This window comes from Falco cherrug, chromosome 7, assembly GCF_023634085.1.
Source record: "Falco cherrug isolate bFalChe1 chromosome 7, bFalChe1.pri, whole genome shotgun sequence".
In the NCBI taxonomy this organism is placed as follows: Eukaryota; Metazoa; Chordata; class Aves; order Falconiformes; family Falconidae; genus Falco; species Falco cherrug.
In genome coordinates, this window is record NC_073703.1 from 6,047,397 (window position 1) to 6,071,425 (window position 24,029).

Below are 24,029 nucleotides of genomic sequence, written 5' to 3' on the forward strand. Positions count from 1 at the left end.
ACTTTCACAAACTTATTTTAGGAAGAAAAAAACTGGAGAAAAATATTTTGCACTCCTTCCTTTCCCCTTTACAGCCACCTTTTTTTTTTTTTTTTTTTCTTCTTACCTCTGAACAATGGGAAATCAAGTAGGGACTGCTATGTTTTGTTACTAAATGTTATTTTTATATTGGTGGGTTTGGTTTTTTTTAAATAACCTTGCAGTTGTGTGTGTATATATATTGTATATATAACTTGTTCCTAGGGTGTATAGGTGAATTTTTTTGTCTGTTTAGTCTCCTATTTAGACTATATAATAGTCTCCTATTTAGAAAGTTTTTTTTTCATTAGCGGTGGAATTAATGAAAATTATTTCCTATGATTTTCTACTTCTTGCCTGGATTTACTGATTTTTATTTGTAATAGGCTATATAGCAGCCTTCTCAATAGCTGGAGCGTTGACAAGATCATTTGATAGTCTGCCTGCTTTTTCAAGATAATGTGGATGTGGAAAAGCAAGCTCCTTACTTGTTACATTTGGTGGGATTTGTTTGAGTGCCTTAAGTGCATGTTTCACTCTGCATCCATTTAGTGCAACTTCCAGCACAGCAGTGGACACCTTAAGGACCTACCACAAATGATGTCTATATGTGGGGAGTCCAGGGCATTCTCCAGGGGTCAGAAGTGACAGCATTTTGGAGGTGGTAGTCAGGAGTTGTGTTCAAAACGGCACTTTTTAAAAAAGTTATCTTTAAATGCCTCAAACTGTTTTTAATATAAATTGTTTTGTGGTTTATTATTGCAGTATATAAATTGACATTTCTTTTTACAATTTCAGGAGCCTTTATAGGGAAATACTATTTCTTTCACTTGTTGCCCTAGGAAGAGATAACATTGATATAGGTAAGTTTTATAAATCATTCAGATAAGCATAGATGATGAATGTATGCAAACTAGTTTTTCAGCTTCCAAAAAGAAGTAGATTAGATGTGTGCCATTCTGTGTAAGCGCTGAATAAAATGGACTTGCTTAGTCGCTGTCACTGTATTTGGGTTGTGGTTTTAAGAACAGTATATAGAAGGGTTTTTTTTCTATTTCTGCAGATGCTTTTGACAGAGAGTACAAAATGGCTTATGATCGTCTCACAGCTAATCAAGTAAAGAATACTCATAATTGTGATAGACCACCAAGTACCGGAGTGATGGAATGCCGAAAGATTTTTGGAGAACCATATCTTTAAATATACCTAGATATAGAGGTGATACCTATGACGTATACCTGTGTAAAATAACCACTTCAGTCACAAGGAACATCTCAGTCTTCAGTGTTCAAGAACATATGTACGAACATACTGTGGTGGAAGGCCTTGGAAAAACTAGGCCTGTCTGCAGTTGTGGAAACGGGCAGAGTGAGAAATGGGCCAAATATTATTTCCCTTGTCCTTTCTGCAAATCAGTGTGTAGAAAGGAAGATTCTAAACAAAATCAGTTCTCTAACTTGGGACAATATATTATAGTTCCCTTCTTAAAAAAAAAAAAAAATAATAACAGGTGGACAGAAACAATGCACTGAAACTAATGTGAGCGAAGTAAATTCTTCAAAATCTATTGTTTACATAGAATATTCATGATATGAAGAGCATACAAAGTTGTATTATACATATTTTAAATTGTTTATAGTAAGTTGATATTTTTTTAATTTTTTTAAATTACTGGAGTGAATTTTAAATGGACTTGCTGCATAAGCAATACAGTGCTTATTTTTTTTGCAGTACACTGCTATTTATAGTAACTCGTCCAGTTACTTTTTGAAGAGTGATTTGTTTTTAAAGCAGAAAATGTTAACCTTCACCTAGACAGTACCCTAGATACAGGATTTCTCTCATGCACACATGGAAAATGTGTTACCACAGCAATCAGAAGGAAGGTATGGTAAGCTTCTGTAAAAACTCTTTAACGAACACACTGATGTCTCTGTAAAACACTTCTGTAGAAACCTCCTGTTCCTCTCCTGTTCCTTTCACTCCTCACTCCCTAGTAAAGAGAAAGCATATTGAAGAGTCCTACAGATTATGTTATGGAATCAGTCCATCTCAGCTGTTAGTATTTGTTAATGTGACCTCATTACAGATGTAATACAAAGCAAATGACAGCCTGCAAGAGGTTCTTCATAAACATGCAGTGTTCAGAGTCTTGGTGGATGTGTTTGAAACACACTAAATATGACACGTACATAATGCTAATCCAAAGCTTTTAACTAAAGTACATACAGCAGACTTGCTACAGGGAATATATAGGGAATGTAACTTATTGGGGCATATTGTGCATAATTAAATGTACTTAGAATGTTTGGTCTCTCTTTCACAGGCAAAACTAACTTTTCTTTTTTTCTGTGAAGAAAAGCGCTATGTCAGTCCTTGTGGTGGAGTCATGGCTTTTCACTCATGTTTTCTTGTTCTAGAGATTTAAAAAAATGTTCTGTGCTTTCAGTCACATAGCAACTCCTCACCAGAAGGTAGGCTACAGAGAAAATATCAGAAGTCTTGTTATGGAGGTGGGAAAACAGACATTGAATTGTATAGAACACCCTAAACCAGTTAAACCATGCTTTAACAAACAGCTTTATTTTAAGTAATGTTAATGTGTTTCCAATTCTAATTTCTTTTAGTTGTTGCTGTTACAATACTTCTAAATATTCAGCTGTTAAATTAGATTTTATATTTTGGTCTGCCTACCAGCAGATATTTTTAAAAATCTGTTTAGTTTGCAAGTGTAATAATACAGCAATATTTAGTTAGGCAGAAAGGAGATAAACTTTTTAAAGCTCACATTTACTTTATTAAATGAAATAGCGAGCCTCTTAAAGGCTTAGATGAGAAGTGATGCTGCTATGAAGCTCTATGTAACCTCCTCCCAGACCTCTGTAAAGTAGTAAGAAGGTGCTGCCCTAAGGAGAAAGGATTTAAAATTTTTAGAGCTGCAGGTATGTGCTGATGATAATTCCAAGATGCAGTCTTGTTGGATACAGCTTTCATTGGGTAATACCTCTTCTCTAATTTGCTGCTAATTATGTAGCTGACCTTTTTGAAAGCATCCTACACACACCCTGAGGTGAAGCTAGCAATGCTACACTTACCAACATTTTTCACATTTAATTTATTTTAACATTTTGTGATGCTTTCTTTTGTACTGCCACGCTTGTGAAGTATTCTTCATGCATGAAATATAGCTACTTTTTTCACCCAAGTATGTGGTAGGCAGTGTGTCGGTGTAGGGTGGATACATACCCCCTTCATCCTTCTGAGCTATTGTGAAAACACCACGTTATTTTTTAACATACTCATTGTAAGTACCTATTAGTGTGCGTGTATGGCTCTGTACAGTAGGTACACTGTATTTACCAAGTAAAAGTTGCATACAGTAGTTGCTGTGTGTATAAACTCACACATGTTTGCGCCGTGTACAAGGTAGTGATGCGAGCTCTTTGCAGTTCTGTTGCCCATGCCATTTCCCACTTGGGGCAGCCACTGTTTTATAGGACCTTCAAGCCGTGAAGGAGGGCAAGTGCTTTTTCCAGAGCTGCTGTGGTGTGTTAGAGGTACTGAGCTATGAAGGAAGCTTCACGCTTCCTATTTTAGTCTGGCTGAAGCGACTGAGCCTGGTCTCTAACCACCCCTCACTTACTAGGACGTAACACTGCATCTGCGTGTGCTAGCACAGGAAGAGATGCACCACTTGTAACACGTGGCCCACTTTCTCCATCCTAGTCCCAGCTTTGTTATAAGTACTTCCAGCTGTCTTTGGACTTACAAAGCCAACAGGTTTGCCACTTCATTCAGATATCCCAACAGTCCTGCCAGTATTTCAGAGGAGTATATAGTGTACCATGGAAAGGATTGTATATGCATCCTTCAGACAAACAATTTCCCTGTGTCCTTGCATCCTCAGAGTGGCACTCCTGAAGCATTGCTGGCGTTTATTTGGGTGTGCTTTTAAATTACTGTATCATGTAGTAGTTCATCAAGTGAAATCATTATACCTAATGAATTGTTTCATAAAGTCTGTTGCAAGTCAGTCCACTGTAGAAGTACTATAATAAAATATAGTTGGAATAGTGATATACTTCAAGTGGGAAATTTTTCCTCGTTCAAGTCATAATGTTCAAAACGTAGGTCCTGAGGTGGATAATTTTTAAGCATCATACAATTCAGTGTTGAAACAGTTTTCAAATCTCACTGTCCTTTATTAGAAAAGCAATTTGACTATATTTTCCAGTACCACAAAGATGGATAAATGAAATATTTGAGACGTATTTTCAATTTAAAATTTTGTATGAACTGAATTTTCTCCTTTTGTGTACTAAATAATGCTTACATCAAAAACCTTAAACAAAGGTTTTACATTTGCAGTGCAATATATATTTTGCTTTATGTATGGTTCCACTGGAATAATTATTGGAGATGAAATACTTAAATGTGAATAGAAATTGTGCTGTTTCTCTGACACTGCTAACTGTTTCCCATTTTGAGAAGGTTTGCTGTTGGTACAGTTACAGCCTGATGAATTAGACCTCCACTGGCAAATTAAATGATTTGTAACCCGAGAAAGAGAAAATTCCTGCACGTAAAATCTTTGTATAACAAACGGGAGATGCAAATAGTAATAATAGAGAGGGGTATTTCTGGATATTATCTCACTGGGATTTAAAAATGGTACTTTGTTAGTCTGCAAGCAGCACTTTTTAAATGAATGGTTGTAGATTTGTAAATATGTAATGTTTAAATTTTATTTACCAAAAACCAGTATGTTGGATGTTTGCTTTGGTTTGTAGTTCCTTCAAAATATGCAAAGTCAGTGTTCACAATGTTAAGGTTTTTTTCTGTCTCATCCGAAAAAAGAAGTTTTACAGTGAGTCAATAAAAAGCTTAAAACCTATCCTGTTATTTTCATTAACGTTTTATTAGATGGCTGAGAATGACAAATGTCTGCAACTCTGAACTAGGTTGTTTGCTCACATGAGGCATTGTTAACAATAAACCTTTCAGGTTTGTTGATAGTTGATGTCAGTGGCATTTTTTCATAGTGGTTATGTAGAAGACAGGGCTAACTACATGAGTTAGTGCTGGATATAATAATCTGTAAATTTCAGAGATTAGTGGCGGGATGAAAACAAGACTCAAGGAGTTCAACTTCTTGCAGTATTTCTGATTCCTGGTTTTTATTTGTTTCTGATTTCTGGTTTTTATTGGTGGCAATGTGATATTCTAACCCCAGATATGTTTAGCCTCATTACAGTAAGATGTAAATCCGTGTGACATCACACTTGTACTGGTGGCACTTGGTGTAAATTGTAGGGATTGTATTGCAAGATCAGGTACAGATTTAAAAGGGGCCGTACGGGTAGCTTTCAGGATTGCTCCGCAGCTCTCAAATCCTGTGTTCTTCTGCATGCAGAAATAACTCTTACTGCTTTGCTTTTCCCTTGAAAACCGTAGAATTCCATTTCCCATGGTCTTAAGAGGGCCAGCAAAAAGCATTTCCCCTGAAGCGCATCACGTTGTTCTGTGTACGCTTTCCTGGAGCACCAGCTGCGTGTGCTTTATAGTGGCATTCACGGAAAGGATGAAAACTACCTCTGCACAGGGGAGTCATGGCAAACAAGCTGTAGCACAAACGGTGGAAACTGCTGTGCTCTCTGCTTATATGCAGTTTGAGGGAGTTCACTTCGGAGATGCAGAATGCGTGCCTACCCAGTGATTTTAAGCAGAGTAGTTGTCTAAAGACCTCTACGGTGTGCCTTATTCCATTCCGCCTGAAGTACCATTCATTGATTTCGGCGAGTTTGGGCAGTTTAAGTAGTTTAGACTGTGTTCCTGAAAATATTTCTAGAGTGAGTAAATATTGTGTGCTGAAAATCAGGTCCATTAACTTGAGGGAATCAACCATGCGTGAAAACTTCATGCATCTATATCCTGTCAGCCTTTCCGTGAATGCCTAAACATGTATGTTGTTTGATACCGGCCACTTCATTATCTGATCTTTCCTGATCCTGAAGAAAAATAGTAGAGGCTGACATACCACTTGAATTTTTTTTTTTATTAGTATGTTAAAGATACTTTATTCTCAGTAAGTTTGTTATAATTCTGGTTGCTTTTTTTCAGTAGAACAATTGCTACCTTAAATCCCTTTTGATTCTGATGTCTGCTTACATACAGCCTGGAGCATCCAAATGTCATACAGATACTGGGCAGGATATTATCTTGTCTTCTAACATCACACTGATGACCAAGAACACAAAGTAAAGCGCAAACATAGTGAAACCCAGTAGTTTGTTCATTTTCCATTTACATGAAGCAATTGAGATAATCACAAATAGGAGCATGAGAAAAAGGAGAACAATTGCACAAAACAAACCATTGCTACTGACTGCAACTGGACTGAGCCCATTGAAGACAGAATAAAGGAACCAAGGAACTGGCAAACTGCAAGTAAAGGAAAAGTAATTGAAACAAATGTTCTAAGGCAGTTCATTTTCTGCATTGTAACTAAGCAATTTTTCCAGACTGTTACAGAAAAAAAATGCATGATTGCATTCAGTATAACTTAGCATAAATCTAAAACTGATGTTGTTCACGTCAAAAACTGCATTTGGATAATACTTGCGCTATTATAATGCAATCCAAGAATCTAAAAGGGGTTTTACAATAATACCTATGAATTAAGTGTCTTAGCAGGCTATAATAAAGAAATAGGTCTGCATACTTTATTGATGAAAGATACAGGTGTAGCTACGGAGCCTTGATTGCACAGGATCTGAATGGCTCTGGGTGACTACAGATAAGTATCCTGTCTGTGAATCTTTGATGTTACCCAAAGATTTGTTGCATTTTTATCTTGAAAAAGCAGTAATTTTCTGTTGATTCAGAATTGGGTGGAAATGGTGGACTGACATATAAAAATCTGTCTTTCATGGCTGGGTTAGGCTTAAAAAAAAAAGGCAACTGGTTGCCCAGCTGCCTGTCATTTAATTACAGCTACGACAAAATTAAGACCATGTTTGAAATACACCTAGCTTTGTGTTTCAGAAGAAATGCAGCTTTTAGGATTGAACCGAATACTCACCCAACAGTGATGTCGAAGATATTGCTGCCTACGGAGCTGGAGACAGCCATGTCACCTAAGCCTTTGCGTGCAACGATGACACTGGTGATAAGGTCAGGGATTGATGTTCCTGCTGCCAGTATAGTTAACCCCATAATTTCCTCTGATATCCCAATTGTTTCACCAACCTAATAAACACAAAGAAAGTTGGGTAGGACTGTTAGCTTTGGAACGTGGAATTTAATTGCTCTCTGCAGTCTTTTAGGTTTTGTGCCGTATTTGAGTTAAAATATTCTGAATCCCCTTAAAGATGGTAGCATTTTTCTGCTTTACAGGATAAAAAGTTAAATTTAGTAGTGTACATTGATCTCTGATTTGTTCTATAGCATAGGGCACCTGATCACTTGATCATCTGATCTTAGTCTTGCCAAGACTAAAAGCAAGGTCAGGTTGGTTACAGCGCAACTCCTCTGCCTGAAGTTCACCTCTTCTGGATGTCTTCTGCCTCTCCAGATTTAACATCAGCTGTCTTAAGATGTGAGAGCTTAGGGAAATGACAGCCTGTGGATTTATAGCATGATCCAGCTGTACTGCAAATGTGCAGTAGATCACTAAATACAAATTGTGGGTGTGATTTTTACAAGATGCAAGTATTATTTCCCAGAATACCAGGTGAACATTAAGGCAGTGGGAGTTGAGATCATTTAGCAGCTTCCAGAACCTGTATTTTCCTAGAATTTCAATTAAGGGGTAATTATGTTCTGCACAGAATCATTCATCAATGAAAAGGCAGTATTAAGACAAATCTTGATGGCACTTTTCCTTTCACAGATGCACAAATTCCCTTGGAAGCTCTCAAAAAAGAATGACTCTTTGTCAAATTGAAAAGAATGAAATTGAAAATCCCCTTTTGGGTTCTAACAAAACAAAGTTTCTACTATTTTGATGGATGACTGCAGCTGTAATTCATCAGATAAAATACCACAGCAACACTGTTCCCTCTCTCTCCATATACTTGTTCTGAAATAGTCTTGTTTGCAGAGAGAAAATAAACCCCTCACCTGGTGAGCCCACCACACCATGAGGTAAGAGAATACAGCAATCCAGATGATGGATCCAAAAAATGTGATGACAAAGAATTTTTTGGAGTCCTGTTAAAATCATGTTTGAAAAGAAAGAAAAAAAAGAAGTTTCAGGAAAGTTAACAATCTCCCATGAAGAGTATTCACTTGAAACACTTCACTGCAATCAATTGTTTTAACCTGCTCTCTCTAATTGCATTTGGTTTTTGTCAGCTTGATTAGATGACCAGTGGTTGCTAGTCTTTTGTGGCTTATTAAATTCAGTCTCTGGAACTATGCTGTGCTGCAGCTGGGGATCCTGTCCCTCTCCCTGCAGCATTAACAGCACTTATGCAAAGACTAAACATGGAAAAATAGAACTGGTGACTCTTGCTGAGAGGAAATCTATAGTTCAGTTAATGAATCCAGTAGCAGAAGGAAGATAGATTCTTACTGGGTTTCTAACGTCGGGCAGGGTGCTCCAGAGAGGAAAGACAATGGGAAAGAGGAAAAGGTAAATGGCTTGTTTTTTCCTAGTTTCTGGCCATTCAAGAGATAATGGCTCGTCGTTTTCATCATCATCTGTGCTGTCATCATCACTGTCTTCCTCACTCCCAGAGCTGCTGTCTTCTGAGGTGTCACTGTCTGATGAGGACTGTAGATCAGGGTGGGGGAAAAAAACAAACAGTATGTTTTCACACTACCAAGTTGCTGCACAGCAGCATGGCCTTGCCTGGGCAGAGGACACATTTGTAATGTGGCTGAAGGCAGCCACAGCCTCGGTCTTGCTATTGTGGGACAAAATCCAGGTGTGCCCTAGCTGGGTGCCTGTGTATTATGTTAACCAATCTGTATCCATTAACTAGAATGAACTTTTAGATGGGTTTTTGACACAAATGCAGCATTTACTGCGCATCCTTGAAAAATCTTTTCTTGTCAGAACAGCTAAATCACATTGACTGAAAGGAGGGATTTGGGAAATAAACCAGAAACATCTACTGGTGAACCCAGGACAGGCAGACGCTCATATCTTCCCTTGTGTTGGAGTATCCATGGGACCTCTGAAGAGTGACTTGAGAAAATACTACATAGTGTTAGTTGGTGTGGCGTTTGGAGCTGATTTATGTTTGCAAGCTGAAATGTTTCAGCTAACACTTTAACATATCTTACTGCTACACATGCAGTCTATTTATAGTTGCCAGTTAGGGGAAATGGGTTGGGTCCTATCCCAAAAGCTCTAGAGAGGGAAGGAGTACATACGAAGTTTGGTCTGGACTGAGCGCTTGCTGCTTATGGTACTTTTCGATACCTGTCCATCTTGCGGTGCATCTGCCTTCTGTTTGTCTTTTCTGGGTTCAGAGTCACTGGCAGGAGTTACTTGAATGGTGTTTGGTGCTGCCTTTTCTGCTAAAAGTGATAAGAAGCAGTACTGGTTTCAGTCACCTTAGCATCAGGTGGTCGCCTTCCCCTTGATCAGTAGGGAGGTTTGAGTTTTTCCTACAAAAATTTGTGGCATTTCATGTTAAACCTAGTCTGATTGCTTAGGTTTTGTTTGCCCTCTCTGTCTACCATGGATTGCAATCAGTAAAAGCTGGGCAGAATCTGGCCTGCCTGCTGTAGAATGATACCTTGATGGCTCTGTGACCTTCTGTCTGAAACTGCTGTGTGGCACATGCCTAACAGGGAAATGCTAATTATCTGACCTACAACTGATGAGTGTTTCTTTGTTTCATTCTGGATTCTGAAGATCTTATTAAAGCCATCCTTAAAAGCCAGAAAGGATGTAAAGCTTTGCTTCCCTGGTGTTTGGGAGTTTTTTTCTAGTAGAGTATGGCATTCTCCAGGGAACTGATACTCTTCAAGGCTTCTGAGAAATGACAGTTATGTGCTGCCAGACTTTAATTTCTAATCATTTGGAATAGTGCTGACACATACAAGGGAATAACTGCAGTGTCCTCTGTGCTAACCAGCATAGCCAGGAGGAACACAGAAACCTCTGTGCAGAAAAGTAGAAACTCAGATAACCCAGAGCAGAGGGGAGAGGAGAGATTGGCTCACTGCTCTGTCACAGCAAGGGCACCTTTCAGACTGCTGCAATTTAGGTTAAGGGACCCCCTCCACATGGTCAAGCCTGTAAAGTCAGTAGGATCATATTATCCCATGAATTGCACCTGGATGGGGTGTTACAGGGTATCTTGCCCTGAACTGGGTAAGCTGACCCAGTGCAGTGCCTCACAACTGCACTAGGGAGCAAGTCTAGAGGAGAGATTTTTAGAAATGCGTGGCTTCAAGGTGTGCCATTTGGGATTTCTGAAACCAGGCCTTCAGAGAGTTCACATGGGATAATTTCAGCCCAAAGTGTGAAACGGCGATAATGTCTTTGGAATGTGCACAGCTCTCTCTATGCACTAACAAAATTTGTGGAACATATCACAGGATGAAAATTCTTGGTTCAGTGAAGTCAACATGGTGTCAGTCACTCACACCAAGAAGGTACTTGTTTCTTAAACCGTGATTTCCCCAAGTTTGGTCTCATTGACATAGGTGAGGTGCAACACTGTGAGGTACTTGGGTGGCTGCTGTACTGCAGCAGGGTGCTTGTGGAGGTGTCACCTTCCACATGAAAGTTTGCTTGTTTTTCAAAATCTCTAGCCTCACTGACAGCACAGACCGAGGTTGTAGCATGGCCAGCTGCTGCCTCTGAATCAGCTCAGGAAGCCTGTGTATCAGCAGGATATAGAAAAATACAAAAGCTATTAAAAGGGAGGATGCACAGACCCTTAGAATTGATATAGGCAAAGTCAGTGCGGCTTTTCTCTCTGGAGGAATCTTTTGTGCTCTTCTGCAAGTGTGCCAAACTTCCAAGCTAAAATGAAAGTACTTTGTTTTAGTGAACACCTCATTTGCAAGGTCTACCAAAGACCAGCAGTGTGGCAGCACCCAACTGCTGCCTGTAATGGCCTGATTTCCCCTCTTCCACCCTTCTGGTGGCAATTTATGCTACATCCTTGTAGCGCTTTCTGTTTGGATGCTATCTCACTAACCACTCCTAGGCTCCTGTGGGGATGGTTTTTATTGCCCACTGTTAGTGTATATCGATTGATTTCTGCTGCATTATTATAGCAGCCATCTGTGACCAGCAATAACAGAAAATTTGTGTTAGACCATAGTGTTTCTTTGCCAGCCCTTGGGTGTCGGGTGCTGGGAAGGTGAGGGATTGCAGCACACAACTAGGCAAACAGCACTGACTCTTCTTGCACTCACCTTCTGGTTTTGATCCTTGTCCAGCCAGAGTCTCTACTTTGGCCTTGGCTATGTGGCTCAGGATGTCAACCCTGTCTTTAAATTTTGCTGTGGGTGAGAAGGATGCGTTCATCAGCAGCTGCCAGCTATGCAAAGGCCCCCTTTACCCGCCTCCCCCCAACACACACACACTCTTGTCCCTTTCCTCTTGCACGGGTTGCAGTCAGCACTGACTTGTGAGTCACCTTTCTGGCTGTGGCCCTGGATTCTGGCTGCTGCTTGTTGATCATAGCTGTTACATTTAAATGCTTAGTACTATGGCAATTATGCCAGCAGTCTGACATGGAACCGATACTTTCATATTTAAAAGAGAATCAAGAGGGAATGGAAATCTTTTCCAGTTCAGTAATACAGAGGATATCTGTACTTCGTAGGAAGCAAATGCAGAAAGAACAGAGGAGCAGTTTCAATGCAATATCATTTTGTTCTAAAAGGGCTGTTGATTTTTTTCAGGCTAGATTGTGTGCAAGCTAAAAATGAAAGCTTCCTTCTGACATGTGGCTGTTAAAGAGGCTTTACTGTGCTGCTTGCAGCCTGGCGACCTGATGGTAAGGAAAAATTAAAACCTTTTGCATTCCCATTAACTGGAAAAGTACTGATTTCTCTAAGTACGAATGAGTGTCTCCCCTGCTGGACTTGATTTAAATTCCTGGTATCCAGGTTCAACATGACCCAGGCTACCCGAGAGATCATCTGCACCAGTGCAGTGTCCAGTACTGTATTTCTGGGACTGCTGACTTTCACTGTAAACTATGCTCTGCTCCGCTGAGCTGCTTTATTATTGTTTTACAGTGAGTTGTGAAACAGTGTGCGTGTCTTCAGTTAGATGTTGTGCTCAAATATCTTAACTCCTGCTCTCATTAAAAGTGAGCAAATCATTGGCTCAAAGAAAAGCTTCATTTTGCTCCAATCTATATCCTCTAGTGAGCTGCCTACCCATTGACGTGGGTTGCAGGGTTTGCACGTGGACAGTAGCCACAAGAAATTGGCCATGTTATGCTTGGCTTGTGTGCAGGGCTGTAAATTAATTTCCTCTGAAAGTTTTATCACATCAATTTAATCTACTATCCTGTTGACTATGAAACCAGAACTTGCTGTTGTCTTTTGCCTCAAGGGCAGGCCCTGTCACTTTATTAATCACCATGATACTGAGTTAATATATATAGCAGGTCCGAGGCCTTGAGCCCTGCAGGCAGATTCTGATCTGAACCTTGTGAAAATCAGTAGACTCTGGTATATGTCCAATAACTGGGACCAGCTCAGACATTAAGGACTCTGGGGTGATTCCTGTTACCATCTGACAGAAACATTTTTCACCAACTGGGATTTCCAGTGAACATTAGAATGGCTGGACAGAGATGAAACAATGAGCTCTTCTCCATTAGAAGGCTGGCTGGGACTAAGGAGCCTGACTCTTCCATGCTCCTTGTCAATATTGAAGCCTACCATGGGGAATGTGAAGCGCTTTGCTTCGTTCCCTTCAGCTGATGCTCAACATAAGCATACCCATTGGTGCAGGACAATGAAGAGGTGACCTTTTGCTCCCAGTCTGCTCTAACCACTGCGCAATGCATCTTTCTGTTCAGCTTTTCCCAGAAGCTATTGCAAAAGCTTCTGTCAGCAGGGTCAGGGCGGTCAGGCTCAGCCTGAAAGAGATTATATAAATTCAAGCCCCTGGCTTCTTGCCCTTCCCTAGGCTGCAGGCTGTGAGCGCCAACCTGAGCGATGCCTGTGAGCATCTCTCTGTCAGGATAAACAGATTAGGTCCAGGCCACTATCCAGTTCTCATGAGATCAGCCTCATTTAAAAAGGTGTTAATTCCTCTGACACGCAATTCATGCAGGGTGGGCTGAGGCTGGAGGAAGAGCTGGCTATAAGCTGGCAAGATCTGCAGGTCAGCATGGGGAGGAAGGATATCTGTCAGCTCAGCCCTTGCTAGTGCTGGGGATTAGCTGAGCAGGGCAGGGTGCTGGCTGTTTCAGCAGCCAGGGCAGGGTGCTGTGGGTGCTGCGCAGCCCTGGGTGCTCAGCCCTCACTCAGCAGTGCAGTCCCTGGGGTGTTCACTGCTGGTAACTGCCCCCTGGTCTGAAAGCCCATCACACAGGACATGCCTGTGGCCAGGGGCCCTGAGATGCTCTTCAGGAAAATTCCTGTCCTGTGGATTGACAGCATCCCGACTGGATTTAAGGTGGCAGCTGAGCTTCTACCTTTGTTTAGCCCTTATGTTTAATCAATTCTTTGGCACTAATATTTAATCTAAAAGGACTAACTTACAACATGAACAGCAGGAAGGATTTTTTTTCTTTAAAATTTGGCATGAACCTGGAGGATTTGGAAATTCTGCTGTCTAAAAGTAGAAGTAAAAAAAATAATCTCATGATTCCTTTTGCCCCTTTGTATCATAATTCTCTTAAAACAAGTCATTGAATGCTAATGAAACAAGGAGAGGCTGTAGCTGCTTTCAGTCTTCTAGCTCAGCTCTAGCCTGCAACGCTGCCTGCTGCTCTGTTCTGGTCTAATTTCCTAAATCGTTAGCTTGTTAACTGGGGCATACTGAGGGTAGACAGCTCTGACAACCTTGCTGCTGGAGCCTTTTTCTTCATTTAAAAGTAGGCTTCTGTCTTCTTCCTTGTGTGATGAGAGTTCAAAGAATAATCCAATGGTAAAACTGGAGATTCGGAAATGAGAACGTTCCTCAGTCTTTCCAAAATCCTTCCTCCCTTTAATTCCCCAGCAGTTCCCTCTGGTGTCTAACTTTAAAAGATCTCACGCTCTGCTTCTACACGCTTCCAGAGAAAGTGGGGAAAACACCAAAGTTGCTAGAAATTCCTCATTAAAACGAAACAAAACAAAAAAGGCACTTTGAAAATAAAAGCTTCTGTCAAAAACATAATTGAGGATGCAGTGTAAATGTTAGAACATCTAAGTAAACCACCTAGTCTCCTGTAGACAGAGGAGAAGACTTAAGTAGTGATCCCTTCCTAATACAAGGAAAACCAAACATTCTGAACTTAATCCACTGTTCAAATGAGAAATTCTGTTTCACACAAGGGGCATCGCATTAGAAACAGTGAAACAAAGTTTGTTTTTCAGATTTCTACTGTATTTCTAAGTTCTCTGCCTCTGCAGAGATCTGGGAGTTAGTTCTGGAGGCCCAGTGCTGCCAATTTTTCCACATTTTGGGCCTTGCTGCTCTGAAGCTGCTTCTGTGCTGCCCAAATAAAATGCAACTGCAGCAGAAAGAAGGAAACCCTACAGAGATCTTAATTTCAGTAGGTTAAGTTAGGAACTGCTGAGCAATAGTTGGCAACCTTTTTCTTTTGTAGAGTGTTCTTTACCACAGCCTCTAAGTGCTGATGCTACAGGCATTGGCAAGAAGGAACCAAGGACCCTTGAGGAAAGATAAATTGCTTTGGGATCATCTTTTATGTTGCAACCTAATTACAGAAATGTGTCTGGTACAGACAGTGCTGCCCACGCTGCAAAGAGGACCTTGCTGGTGATCAGTGGGAAGCAGGCACCCAGCTGTCCCAAGGGTACCAAAGGGCTGCAGCACTAATAACACAAATGCAGAGCTTGCAGACCTGATATGCCTTGGTGGGTTCAGATTCTTTTTCAGTCATCCTGGGGAAGTCACTTGATCTTTTTGGCCAAGATCTTCAAGGCACTTAGGTTTCTCAGTCCATTCATAAATGATTCATTTTCTCCAGACTCCCTTTCTTTAGGGATAAATTTATCAGGGTAGGGATGCACAGGACCTTGGACACTGGCTCCTTGATTTTGAGTGCTGTGCTGTCATAGCATCGGTAACTTTCTTCATGGGTACCTTTTCTAAGGAGCTGTCTCTGTTCCGACAGTGTTGAGCGGAACAGGCATGTACCTGGGGCAGATTAACCTCAGTGGCATTATTATAGTAAATGGTCTAAGAAATAACAACCTTTTAGAGAGACTAGCCCATCCTCGCACCATCCCTGCTGTATTAGACTGGTAGTAAGGCTATGTATTAGGTGTATGTGGTCACACTCCCATCTAGTGGCTGCCGCATGCAGCGACAGTACCTTAAAAGTCTGGCTGAAAAGAGGGGAAGTTGTCCTTCAGAGAAGATCCAAACTGCTACCCCCCACCCCTACCCTGCCGCCCCCCAGGCCTGTTTATTCAGTATTCACAAGTCGTGGCAATAACAGCCTCTTTAGCGAGGCTAGTGGCTTACAACCGCATTGAAACCCCCAGCAGCGTATTCTGGGCAGAACTGACTGGGGCAGCACTGGAGTGCTCTCCTTGGCCTGGGATGGCAAACCCAGCACACACACGCACACCCGCCCCCAAGTCCTGCTGAGGTCCCAGGGCTTCACCAGGGCACCAGCCTGGACCAGAAAGCCAGGTGTGTGCTGGCCTGGGATGGGCAGATGCTGCACAAAGACATTTACCTCTGTAAATCCTGTACCTCTGTACAGGAAGGTTAAGGAGGTGCTGGAGGGGTCTCTGAGTGGCAGCACTCCCTCAGGTCTGGCACTTTTTGATGCTAAAGGCAATGGCATGTCCTCTTAGAAGTTTTTTGGTTTATCCTTGTGCTTTTGATATCACCTTTTGGGGGGACAGGAGGCAAGGGCAGTAGGGCAAATCCTGATGAGTCTGGCTCTTGTTAGGCTACCATTAGTAACGCAATGGGTGCCTTCATGAAAATTTGTCAAAGCAGACACTTATCTGTCTTTCTGTCCTTATCAAGCCTCCTTTGTTCTCTCCATCAGTTTGTGCAACTGGGATTTTGATCTGGAGAGTCCTTTTTGTAACCTCTGTGATAGACTGAGAGGTGTTGATCTGCTTAGCTTCAATCTCTCTTTGAATGCACAACAGATAATCTCTTTAGAACAAGTAGGGCAGTGGAGGTGCAAGGCATGTGCTGAGCTAGGAAAGAAAACCTAAAAAAACTCTTTTTTAATATGCTTCATCATTTCTTGGAAAATGAACCTCCACACTGTGTTTGGATTAAAGTTGATACAAAGCGGCATGTTACAAGTTTGTGTACAAAGACCCTGGGTGCATCTGAAGATGTGGCTTCTTTGCACCCTGGGCAGTTTAAAAGAAGATGTCTTAGTCCTGAGTTGATCAACCCTTGGCCCTGGGGAGCTGCCCCTTGGCTGCAAAGGGCTATGATGGTACTGCTGTGTTGCAGGTGGTTTTCAGAGGTGCTTAGTGTTGGTCTAAATCACATACAGATTGGCTTAACCATCATAAATTGGAGCTTGTTGTGTGTTTTAGATCTCAGCTGGGATTTTAACCACTCTCAAAATGGTAATTCTTCAAGGGTTTTAACTTAGTTTTCCTCCTCTTCAGATTTATGCCTCGTGAGGGGCTGTGTGCATAGCTGTGGAGGTGTATAGGTAATGAGCTCTCCATGTGTTCGTTTTCCCATTATAAATGAGACTGATAGGTTGAGCAGCTCTTTCTTGAAAATGCAGTCAACATGGAACGCTACTATTTCAAGACTGGGGTGCAGTATGAGCTAAGAAGATGAAGGAAGATGTGTGACATGCTATGAGGTGGAGGAAGCCAGTAACTCATGTTTGCTGCCCCTGCTATCAGAGAGACAGCAGAAGATGGATGACTGTGGTGATCACCACCACTTGCAGGGACCCCAGCAACAGCAGCTGCTCCACATGCCCTCGTTCCCCCTCATGCAGTAGCTGCCACCACAGCAGTAACCAGTTTGGCACAGGCAAAGTAGATATGTCATTGCCAAAATGTGAGATGTTTGTCCTTGCTGGCCATGTGATCAGAAGGGGTACATCCTGCTGTTGCAGAGCTCCCCCCACCTAACGTTATCTGTGATGCTCATAGCTGCGTTTCAAGGATCAGTTGCTGACCCCCAACACCCTGACATACAAAGGCTGTATTCCCAGATAAACTGCTCCGCGCTCGGGGCTGCAAACCAAAGTCCCGCAGATGTGGAGCATTCACTCACCTTCTGCCAGGGGGTCCAGGGTGTGGATCATGAGCTGGAAGATGGTGCTGCGCATTTGGGAGTTGTGAAGGGAGGCTGAGCTGCTGCCTCGCTGTAAGGCTGTTGCAGGCTATGGGAAGGTACAACGCACCAGTCAATAACAATTTCCTCCTCAAAACATCTCCACCCTTGGTTTGCCTCTGCCCTGAGGATGTGTTTAGATGGAGGCTGATCTCCCCAGCCCAAGGAGCAGCCTCAGCATGGATTTTAAACAGCCTCTGTGCTCAAGTTCACAGGATGGCTGTCAGCACCGACCGTTCACAGCAAGAGACGTGATCTTGAGATAGCAGGCCAGCCTGTCCTTAGGTAAATGCAATGGGCTTGCACGGACTCAGCGTCAATACAATGGTGTTATAAATTATAGTAATCAAAGCATCTAGTGCTTTTAATCATAAACTTGTTAGTAACTCTGTAGGTTTATATGCTGTTTTGAGGTAATGCTACAGTCATGTCAGGTGTCCTGACTTAAAACTTGAAAGCTCTGGTGCTCTGTTCTTACAGTCAACACCAGAGTCCCAATGAGCTTTTGAATTAATCAGTACAGGTATGTTAAGTGCACAGAGGAACAAGCGACATCCACATGAGGAAGCTAACACCTGTAACATTACATACATATGCAGCCACCACATCAGATAGGCCTCTCTGTGCAAAGACAAAGGGTCAGCAATTTAACCAGCAGCAGAGGAATGAGCTCTTCAGGGTTTGCTATGGGGAAGGATACGCCCTACTGACCTCTGCTTTGGGAGCCCAGGAGGAAAACTGGCCATGAAACCAGGTAAGAAAAGTCATGCTCTGAATTTCTCTATGGCTGTTTAAAGCGCAGAGTGAATAGCCAAATCTACTCAGGAAGCCTGAGCTGTCTCAGTTTTTATAAAAATTACTTCGAGGACACAACTCAGCCAGGTGTCCTCTTAAGTAAGCTGTGGATATTGTGCCATGTATGCCTAGTTCTTTACGCAAAGTAGGCTTTGGTCCAGGTTTCTTGATATGGAAGACATCTTTATTCATGACGTGACATGGGGAGGGATTCAAAATACAATGAATTCAGATGCCTGTAAATTTGCTTATACTTACATGCAGCTTCCTCCCATCTGCTGGCTTTGTTCCATCATCTGCAACTGCCCCAGTGCTTTTCTGCATGCAAACAAGAACAAAAAGGATTGAACACCACTACCACTTCACCTGCTTTTTCAGGATCTAATGATAGCTCTCCAGGCTATTATCTGTGAGAACGTGAGAAAGCTAATACAATTGACTCTGCATGGATGCTACTGAAAGAGCTGAAGCCACCTGCCCTCCTTAAAACCATGTGGTGTCCAAGAGAAGCAGGATTCTACCTACAGGATTAATCCTTATTGAGGATGCAGGTACCCAGGGGCAGACTCAAATGGTATCTACCATCTGATTCCTGTTGATACAGGCAGCCCCAGACTTCATCCCCAAACATCTGTATCCTTACTCACTTTCTAGCAGAGGCAGAGTGAAGGTTGTTTTGGGTGGTTGTTTTGGGTTTTTTTCCAGTGATCAGCATTACTTCACATACAGTAATTTATTTTTCCCAAGGGTTAGGTCCAGCAGCTCTCTGTCATGCTACTATATCGTAGTGAGAGTTCTCTGTAAACTTAAAGTGCAGGTTGGGGTTTTTTTTCCTTCAGTCTGAAGGGCTGGATTCAATTTGTGATGATTGGTGATGTATGTGTATAGCTGCAGTATCTTGCACATCTATCCCACCGGAATGGAACACATGAGCTTTCAGGACTTCCAGCCACAAGCACTGGCTGAAAGACCGGGAAGAGGAAAGAAAAGCTCTTTCTTGATTCTGCACCACTTCAACTACCCTCACCCCTCTTCCTTTCTTTCCTTAAACTACATAGAGTACCAAGATCAGAAGGGGCAAAGGACACTTGAGTGACAGTGATGCACATCTGACTAGTAAAGCATGCCACTGCCAGAGGACAATTTGAAATCTAGTGGTTTCTGCTTGATGGTTGGCAGTAGCACAGGTCAAGAGGACAAAGAGGTGGTAAGAGAGTTGGGGAGGGACAGAGGAGGAGGAAGTGGGCAGGCACACTCAAAAAGACAAAGTCCCTGGTGTTCTGGAGACCATGTCCTGGCCAAACCTGCTAGTCTGAAAGAGTAGTTGGCCCTGGGGACACCTTCAAATACTGTCTTTGTGTAAGCAGTCAACTCTACCTTCAAAAGACAATGAGTGAAGAGGCCCTGGTCTCAGATCTGGAGTGTGTAGTTACAGCCACAAAACTCGGAGCACCAGCGGCACATAAAACCATCTCTGAGCACACACAGCTGTGGCCAGTGCATGGAAATGGGATTTGGCCATTTCAGTCCTGTTACCAAATGCTGACTGGGAGAGGTGGCAATGGTTGCTGGAGGCTGCCAGATCCCCTTCCGTGCTGCAGACTGGGTAACGAGTGATACCACCAATATGCCAGCAACACGCCTAGCTTCAGAAAGGGAAAAAAAACACTCATCACTCATCTGCAAGAGGCTTGGACAGTGCCTCTTACCAGAAGCCTTTTTTCCCTATGTTCAACGCAGAATTTATCTAGCCTTGTTCCCAGACTGAGAATGTGTTTCTGCAAGTGCTTTTTTTTTTTTTTTAATTCCTCTACAATAACCAAGTAAGCAAAATCCCACACATCTTTGAAAGTAGATAAGCAACTGCAACTGGTATCTTCAGTAACTGCAAGGTTATAACTCCCTTTTAGTGGTGTTACCTAATTTCTTCGAATCTCTATTATCTAGATTGCATTTCCCTCATTTTATAACCATAATTATTGACCAATACCTGTATTTTGAGGTTTTGTTTGAATATGCAATTTGTGAAGGAGATGATGTTTTGTGTTGTGGTTTACCCTAGAACGAATTATTTCCAACCTGCCCTCTGAACAATAAGGATACCAACCTTCCGTATATGCTCTGCTGATGCTGCCTGCACAGCATTTAGCTTCTTGTTCAGCTCCTGCTTCACCCATTGCTCTAGGTACACGTTCTGTTTCATAGTGAATACGTATGTGGCGTAGGCAGTCAGTAAAAGAAGGCTTTCCCACCAATCAATGACACTGTCTAGGAAAAACAGGATGAGCATCAGTAAGTCTACACAGTAGAATGAGATGTCTCTAAACAAGGGCCACCATGTCAGGTAGAGTATCTCCCTTGAGAAGAGGGCACAGGTGCCAATGACAAAGAGGATATTAAACACTGCTGAGCCCACAATGGTACCGATGCCGACATTGCTGTGTGAGATGAAGACACCTATGAGGGAGGTGAAGAGTTCTGGTGCCGATCCACCTGCTGCCATGAAGGTGGCTCCAGCCACATCTTCAGAGATCTGCAGCTTCTCTGTGATCGCTCCCAAAGCAGGGACAAAATACTCATCACACACTATGGCCAAGGCCACAAATACATACATCATGCCAAAGATGTGAAGTACAACCCACCCTTGCCTGCGTTCTTCCACACTGAATAGGTCCTGGGGATATTCTCCCTTGGACTCGTATGGTGGCTTCTCATCTGGGTAGCTTTCACTGACATTTTCACGCTGTGGTGTTTTATCCACTGATGTAGTGATGGGCACAGTTGGCTCAGGATCCACATACACACATATTTTGGGTGCTGCTGTGATATTGCCTTTTATGGCAGTCTTGTTGCTGGAGAGGTCCCTGGAGGTCACTTTGACAGGGTCCACGGGCCGGGGTGCTGTGTGTGATGCTGCAAGGGTAGAGGGGCTGAACTGGAGCTGATAGAGAGAGAGGACCAACACTATGGCAAGCAAGAAAAAGATTCGGTTCTGTTGTAGCCGCCTTCTCCGTGGCAAATGCATTTCCTAAAGGTTCAAAAATCAGAGCCGTGTCCAGAAGCCACTGAAGACTTCTCTTAATCACCACTTTGCACTTATATCCACCATTGGAGTTTCTCGCTGATCTTAAATATCAGGAGTGAAGCTGCATGACACAAAATGCAGAATCCTGCAAAAGAAAAGCTGGTGTAAAAAACAAAGAATTGCAACTTTCCACCACTGACTGAGTGCTTTTCTGTTCTTCAGTAAAAAGAAATGGACTTAAATGAGTAAAGGCAGATCTAGATTCAGCTTTCAGTCTTTTTTTTTTTTTTAATGACTGTAGGCTATGCTGATTAATAATCAAAGGTTTGGCTTAATAGAAAGGAGTTAGCTGAGACAGTCCAATCTGAGCTGAATTCTGATTCCACCTAATGCCCACATCCAGGAGCTATTAAGGCTTGTGTTTTTACTTGAGTCGAGTAGTTATCCTGTAATATTAAAAACTGGGTCAGTGTTCTGCAGGAGAAGAGGATATGGCTTCTGCTTCTGTCAAGGAACCTGCTTTAAATTGCTGGAAAAGATGATGCTCTGAAGACAAGATCATGCTGTTAAAATCTCCCTCCTAACAGACTAGTTATTCACCTAAGTAACCTCAACAGGAGGATGAAAACTGCTTAATGGTTCCCAGTTATGCTGCTCCATGGCTCTCCAGCCTTGCACTCCCACAGAATGCAAACCGAGCAACAGTGAGATTTTTTCCTTCAGTTTGAAAAGAGCATGAGGCAGACTTGGTAAACCTGAGGGTGCTGAGCATCCATTTGTTTCTATGACTACATCTTTTCAAGCCTTTCTTTAGAAATCAGAACTGGCAAAGTGGAATTGTAATCATACCTTTTATTAGGGGATAATTAGCATATCTTGCATAATTATTTGAATAGCTTTTAGAAAGGGAGAGAAATTGTAAATGCCAGAGTGACAGACAGAGCCTGCAGCTGTGACAGTATGGAGACAGTAATTCGGGGACAGAATTTACCCCCTTCAGCACTGCTTGAATGTTTTACCTTAGAATACCGCTCTTCATGGATATTTCTTTTTCCCCAGCATGGGAATGTTACATTATTCTTGAGCTGGATGTGAATCACAGTTTTGTAAGCCATTCTCAGATAAACTCTTCATGCAAGTTAGCACACACTTACCATCTTGCATAACACCCAGTGAAGTAATCAGCCTAAATTTCTTGCAAGACAGGCATTATTATCTTCTTTTAAATAGTTGGGAAGATCACTAAGGCAACAGTAATAGAGGGTCATGGGAGTACCTAGATAAATAGATGATATAAGCTTTGCTTTTCATATGTTAAAAGAACATAAACATGCATATGGCAGAACTGCATAATATGCATAACACATTTCACATTATTAGAAAAGAAACTTTCCTAACAAAGATAAGAGTAAAAGGAATGACACAGACAGAAGATGTATGCACACACTCCTATTTCCACACTGTTTTTACTTCTCGTCTCCAAAATGAGCTGCTTAAAAGACCTTTTGCAAGTAGAAACATATTCAAAGCTAGGACCAATTGTAAGAGCTCTCCAGCATTTCCCAACACCTGACTACCAGCCTCTTTGTTTCTCTGGCCTTTTAAATGTAGCAGCCTCTTACAAGCCAGCTCCTGATCAACTCCTTTCTCACTGGCTGGACTGTCTCAGTCATAAGAGAGCTGAAGCAATCAAATGAACCTCTACAGTTTACCTTCCAAAGATGCTGTCCAAGAGGAAGAGGAGTACCAAGGGTTGAGCGTAGTGCTGGAAGCTTCTTTGATACTTAACAGCCAGATGAGAGATGCTGTTGCAGAGAGAGGCAGGTGAAAATGATCCCATTTTCATGATGCCTCTGTTGGCAGAGTTCTAATACAAGAGAGGGTTAAGTGTGAAGGACACATTGCTGGAGGAATAGCTGATCCAGTTTAATACCTGCAGTACCTAAGAAGATTAATTAGTATTGTATAGATTTGGGTCTATCTCTGAAGCTAATATCTTTGTCTGCTACTATAGGTTATTCTCAGTCTGAGGGCAGGCGATTACCTCCATTCAACTATCAGATGAAAGCACCAACTGAGAGACATGTATCATTGTCACAGCACCTAGGGAAGAGAGCAGTGGGGGTAAATCACACTGTTCCTCTGCATGGTGCAGGGGTCACTTGAAACAAGACAACTCGCACATAGCTTCATTTTGAGGCATCTTGTGTGGCTGGCAGACCAGAGAAGCAGCTCTGCTGGCCTTCATCACAATATGAGTCTACTTTGCAACGCCAGAGGGACGTTTAACACTCACTGTCTCCTGGAAAAACATCCCTCAGCTCCTGCACCAGGATCACGGAGGCAGAGGGATGCTGCAGGGCCCCGTGTGCAGGCAGAGCAGCCTGGGGCTGGGGTCAGTGCCCTTCCGTACAGCATGGTGCTGGCACGGTGCAGCTCCGCAGAGGAAGAAATAACAGTCCTGGCCAAAGATTCAATGGACATAAAAAGCCAATCAGCAGATTTATCGCAGGCAAATTAGACAACGGTGATTTGATAATCAGAGTCACAGCATCATGGCGTGGTGGGGGTTGGAAGGGCCCTGGGGAGATCCCCAGCTCCTGCCCCGGCTGCAGCAGGCTCTCCTACAGCAGGCTGCACTGGGTCGTGTCTGGGCAGGTTTAGAACTTCTCTGGAAAATGGGACTGCGCAGCTTCCCTGGGCAGCCTGTCCCAGGGCTCAGTCTCCCTCAGATAAAAGATTTTC

General features: G+C 42.4%; 2 protein-coding genes across 8 annotated transcripts in view; one reads left to right on the top strand and one right to left on the bottom strand.

The window, feature by feature from the left end:
* Positions 1-4,912, top strand: part of DENND4A (DENN domain containing 4A) — a 56,881-nt gene extending 51,969 nt beyond the window's left edge. For all 4 annotated transcript variants that reach the window (XM_014277077.3, XM_055715287.1, XM_055715285.1 and 1 more), the window contains 2 exons: positions 817-881; positions 1,082-4,912. In XM_014277077.3, coding sequence (XP_014132552.2) covers positions 817-881; positions 1,082-1,218 — 202 coding nt within the window. In that variant the 3' untranslated portion in view covers positions 1,219-4,912. The remainder of the gene's footprint in view (positions 1-816; positions 882-1,081) is intronic.
* SLC24A1 (solute carrier family 24 member 1) lies at positions 3,986-23,163 on the bottom strand. 4 transcript variants are annotated; one of them, XM_027800226.2, is made up of 11 exons: positions 22,997-23,163; positions 22,439-22,560; positions 20,367-21,429; positions 18,518-18,577; positions 17,405-17,513; positions 11,404-11,490; positions 9,449-9,546; positions 8,594-8,794; positions 8,140-8,229; positions 7,100-7,266; positions 3,986-6,459 (listed from the first exon to the last, which is right to left on the bottom strand). In XM_027800226.2, exons 3-11 carry the CDS (start codon positions 21,282-21,284, stop codon positions 6,210-6,212), a joined length of 1,980 nt encoding a protein of 659 aa, XP_027656027.1. In that variant the 5' UTR covers positions 21,285-21,429; positions 22,439-22,560; positions 22,997-23,163; the 3' UTR covers positions 3,986-6,209. The 4 variants fall into 4 exon arrangements, with proteins under 4 accessions (XP_027656027.1, XP_027656029.1, XP_027656028.1 ...); XM_027800228.2 differs by lacking the exon at positions 22,439-22,560 and having other exon boundaries at positions 20,367-20,523; positions 20,902-21,429; positions 22,997-23,162; XM_027800227.2 differs by lacking the exon at positions 22,439-22,560 and having other exon boundaries at positions 9,449-9,543.
* Positions 23,164-24,029: the final 866 nt, after the last annotated feature.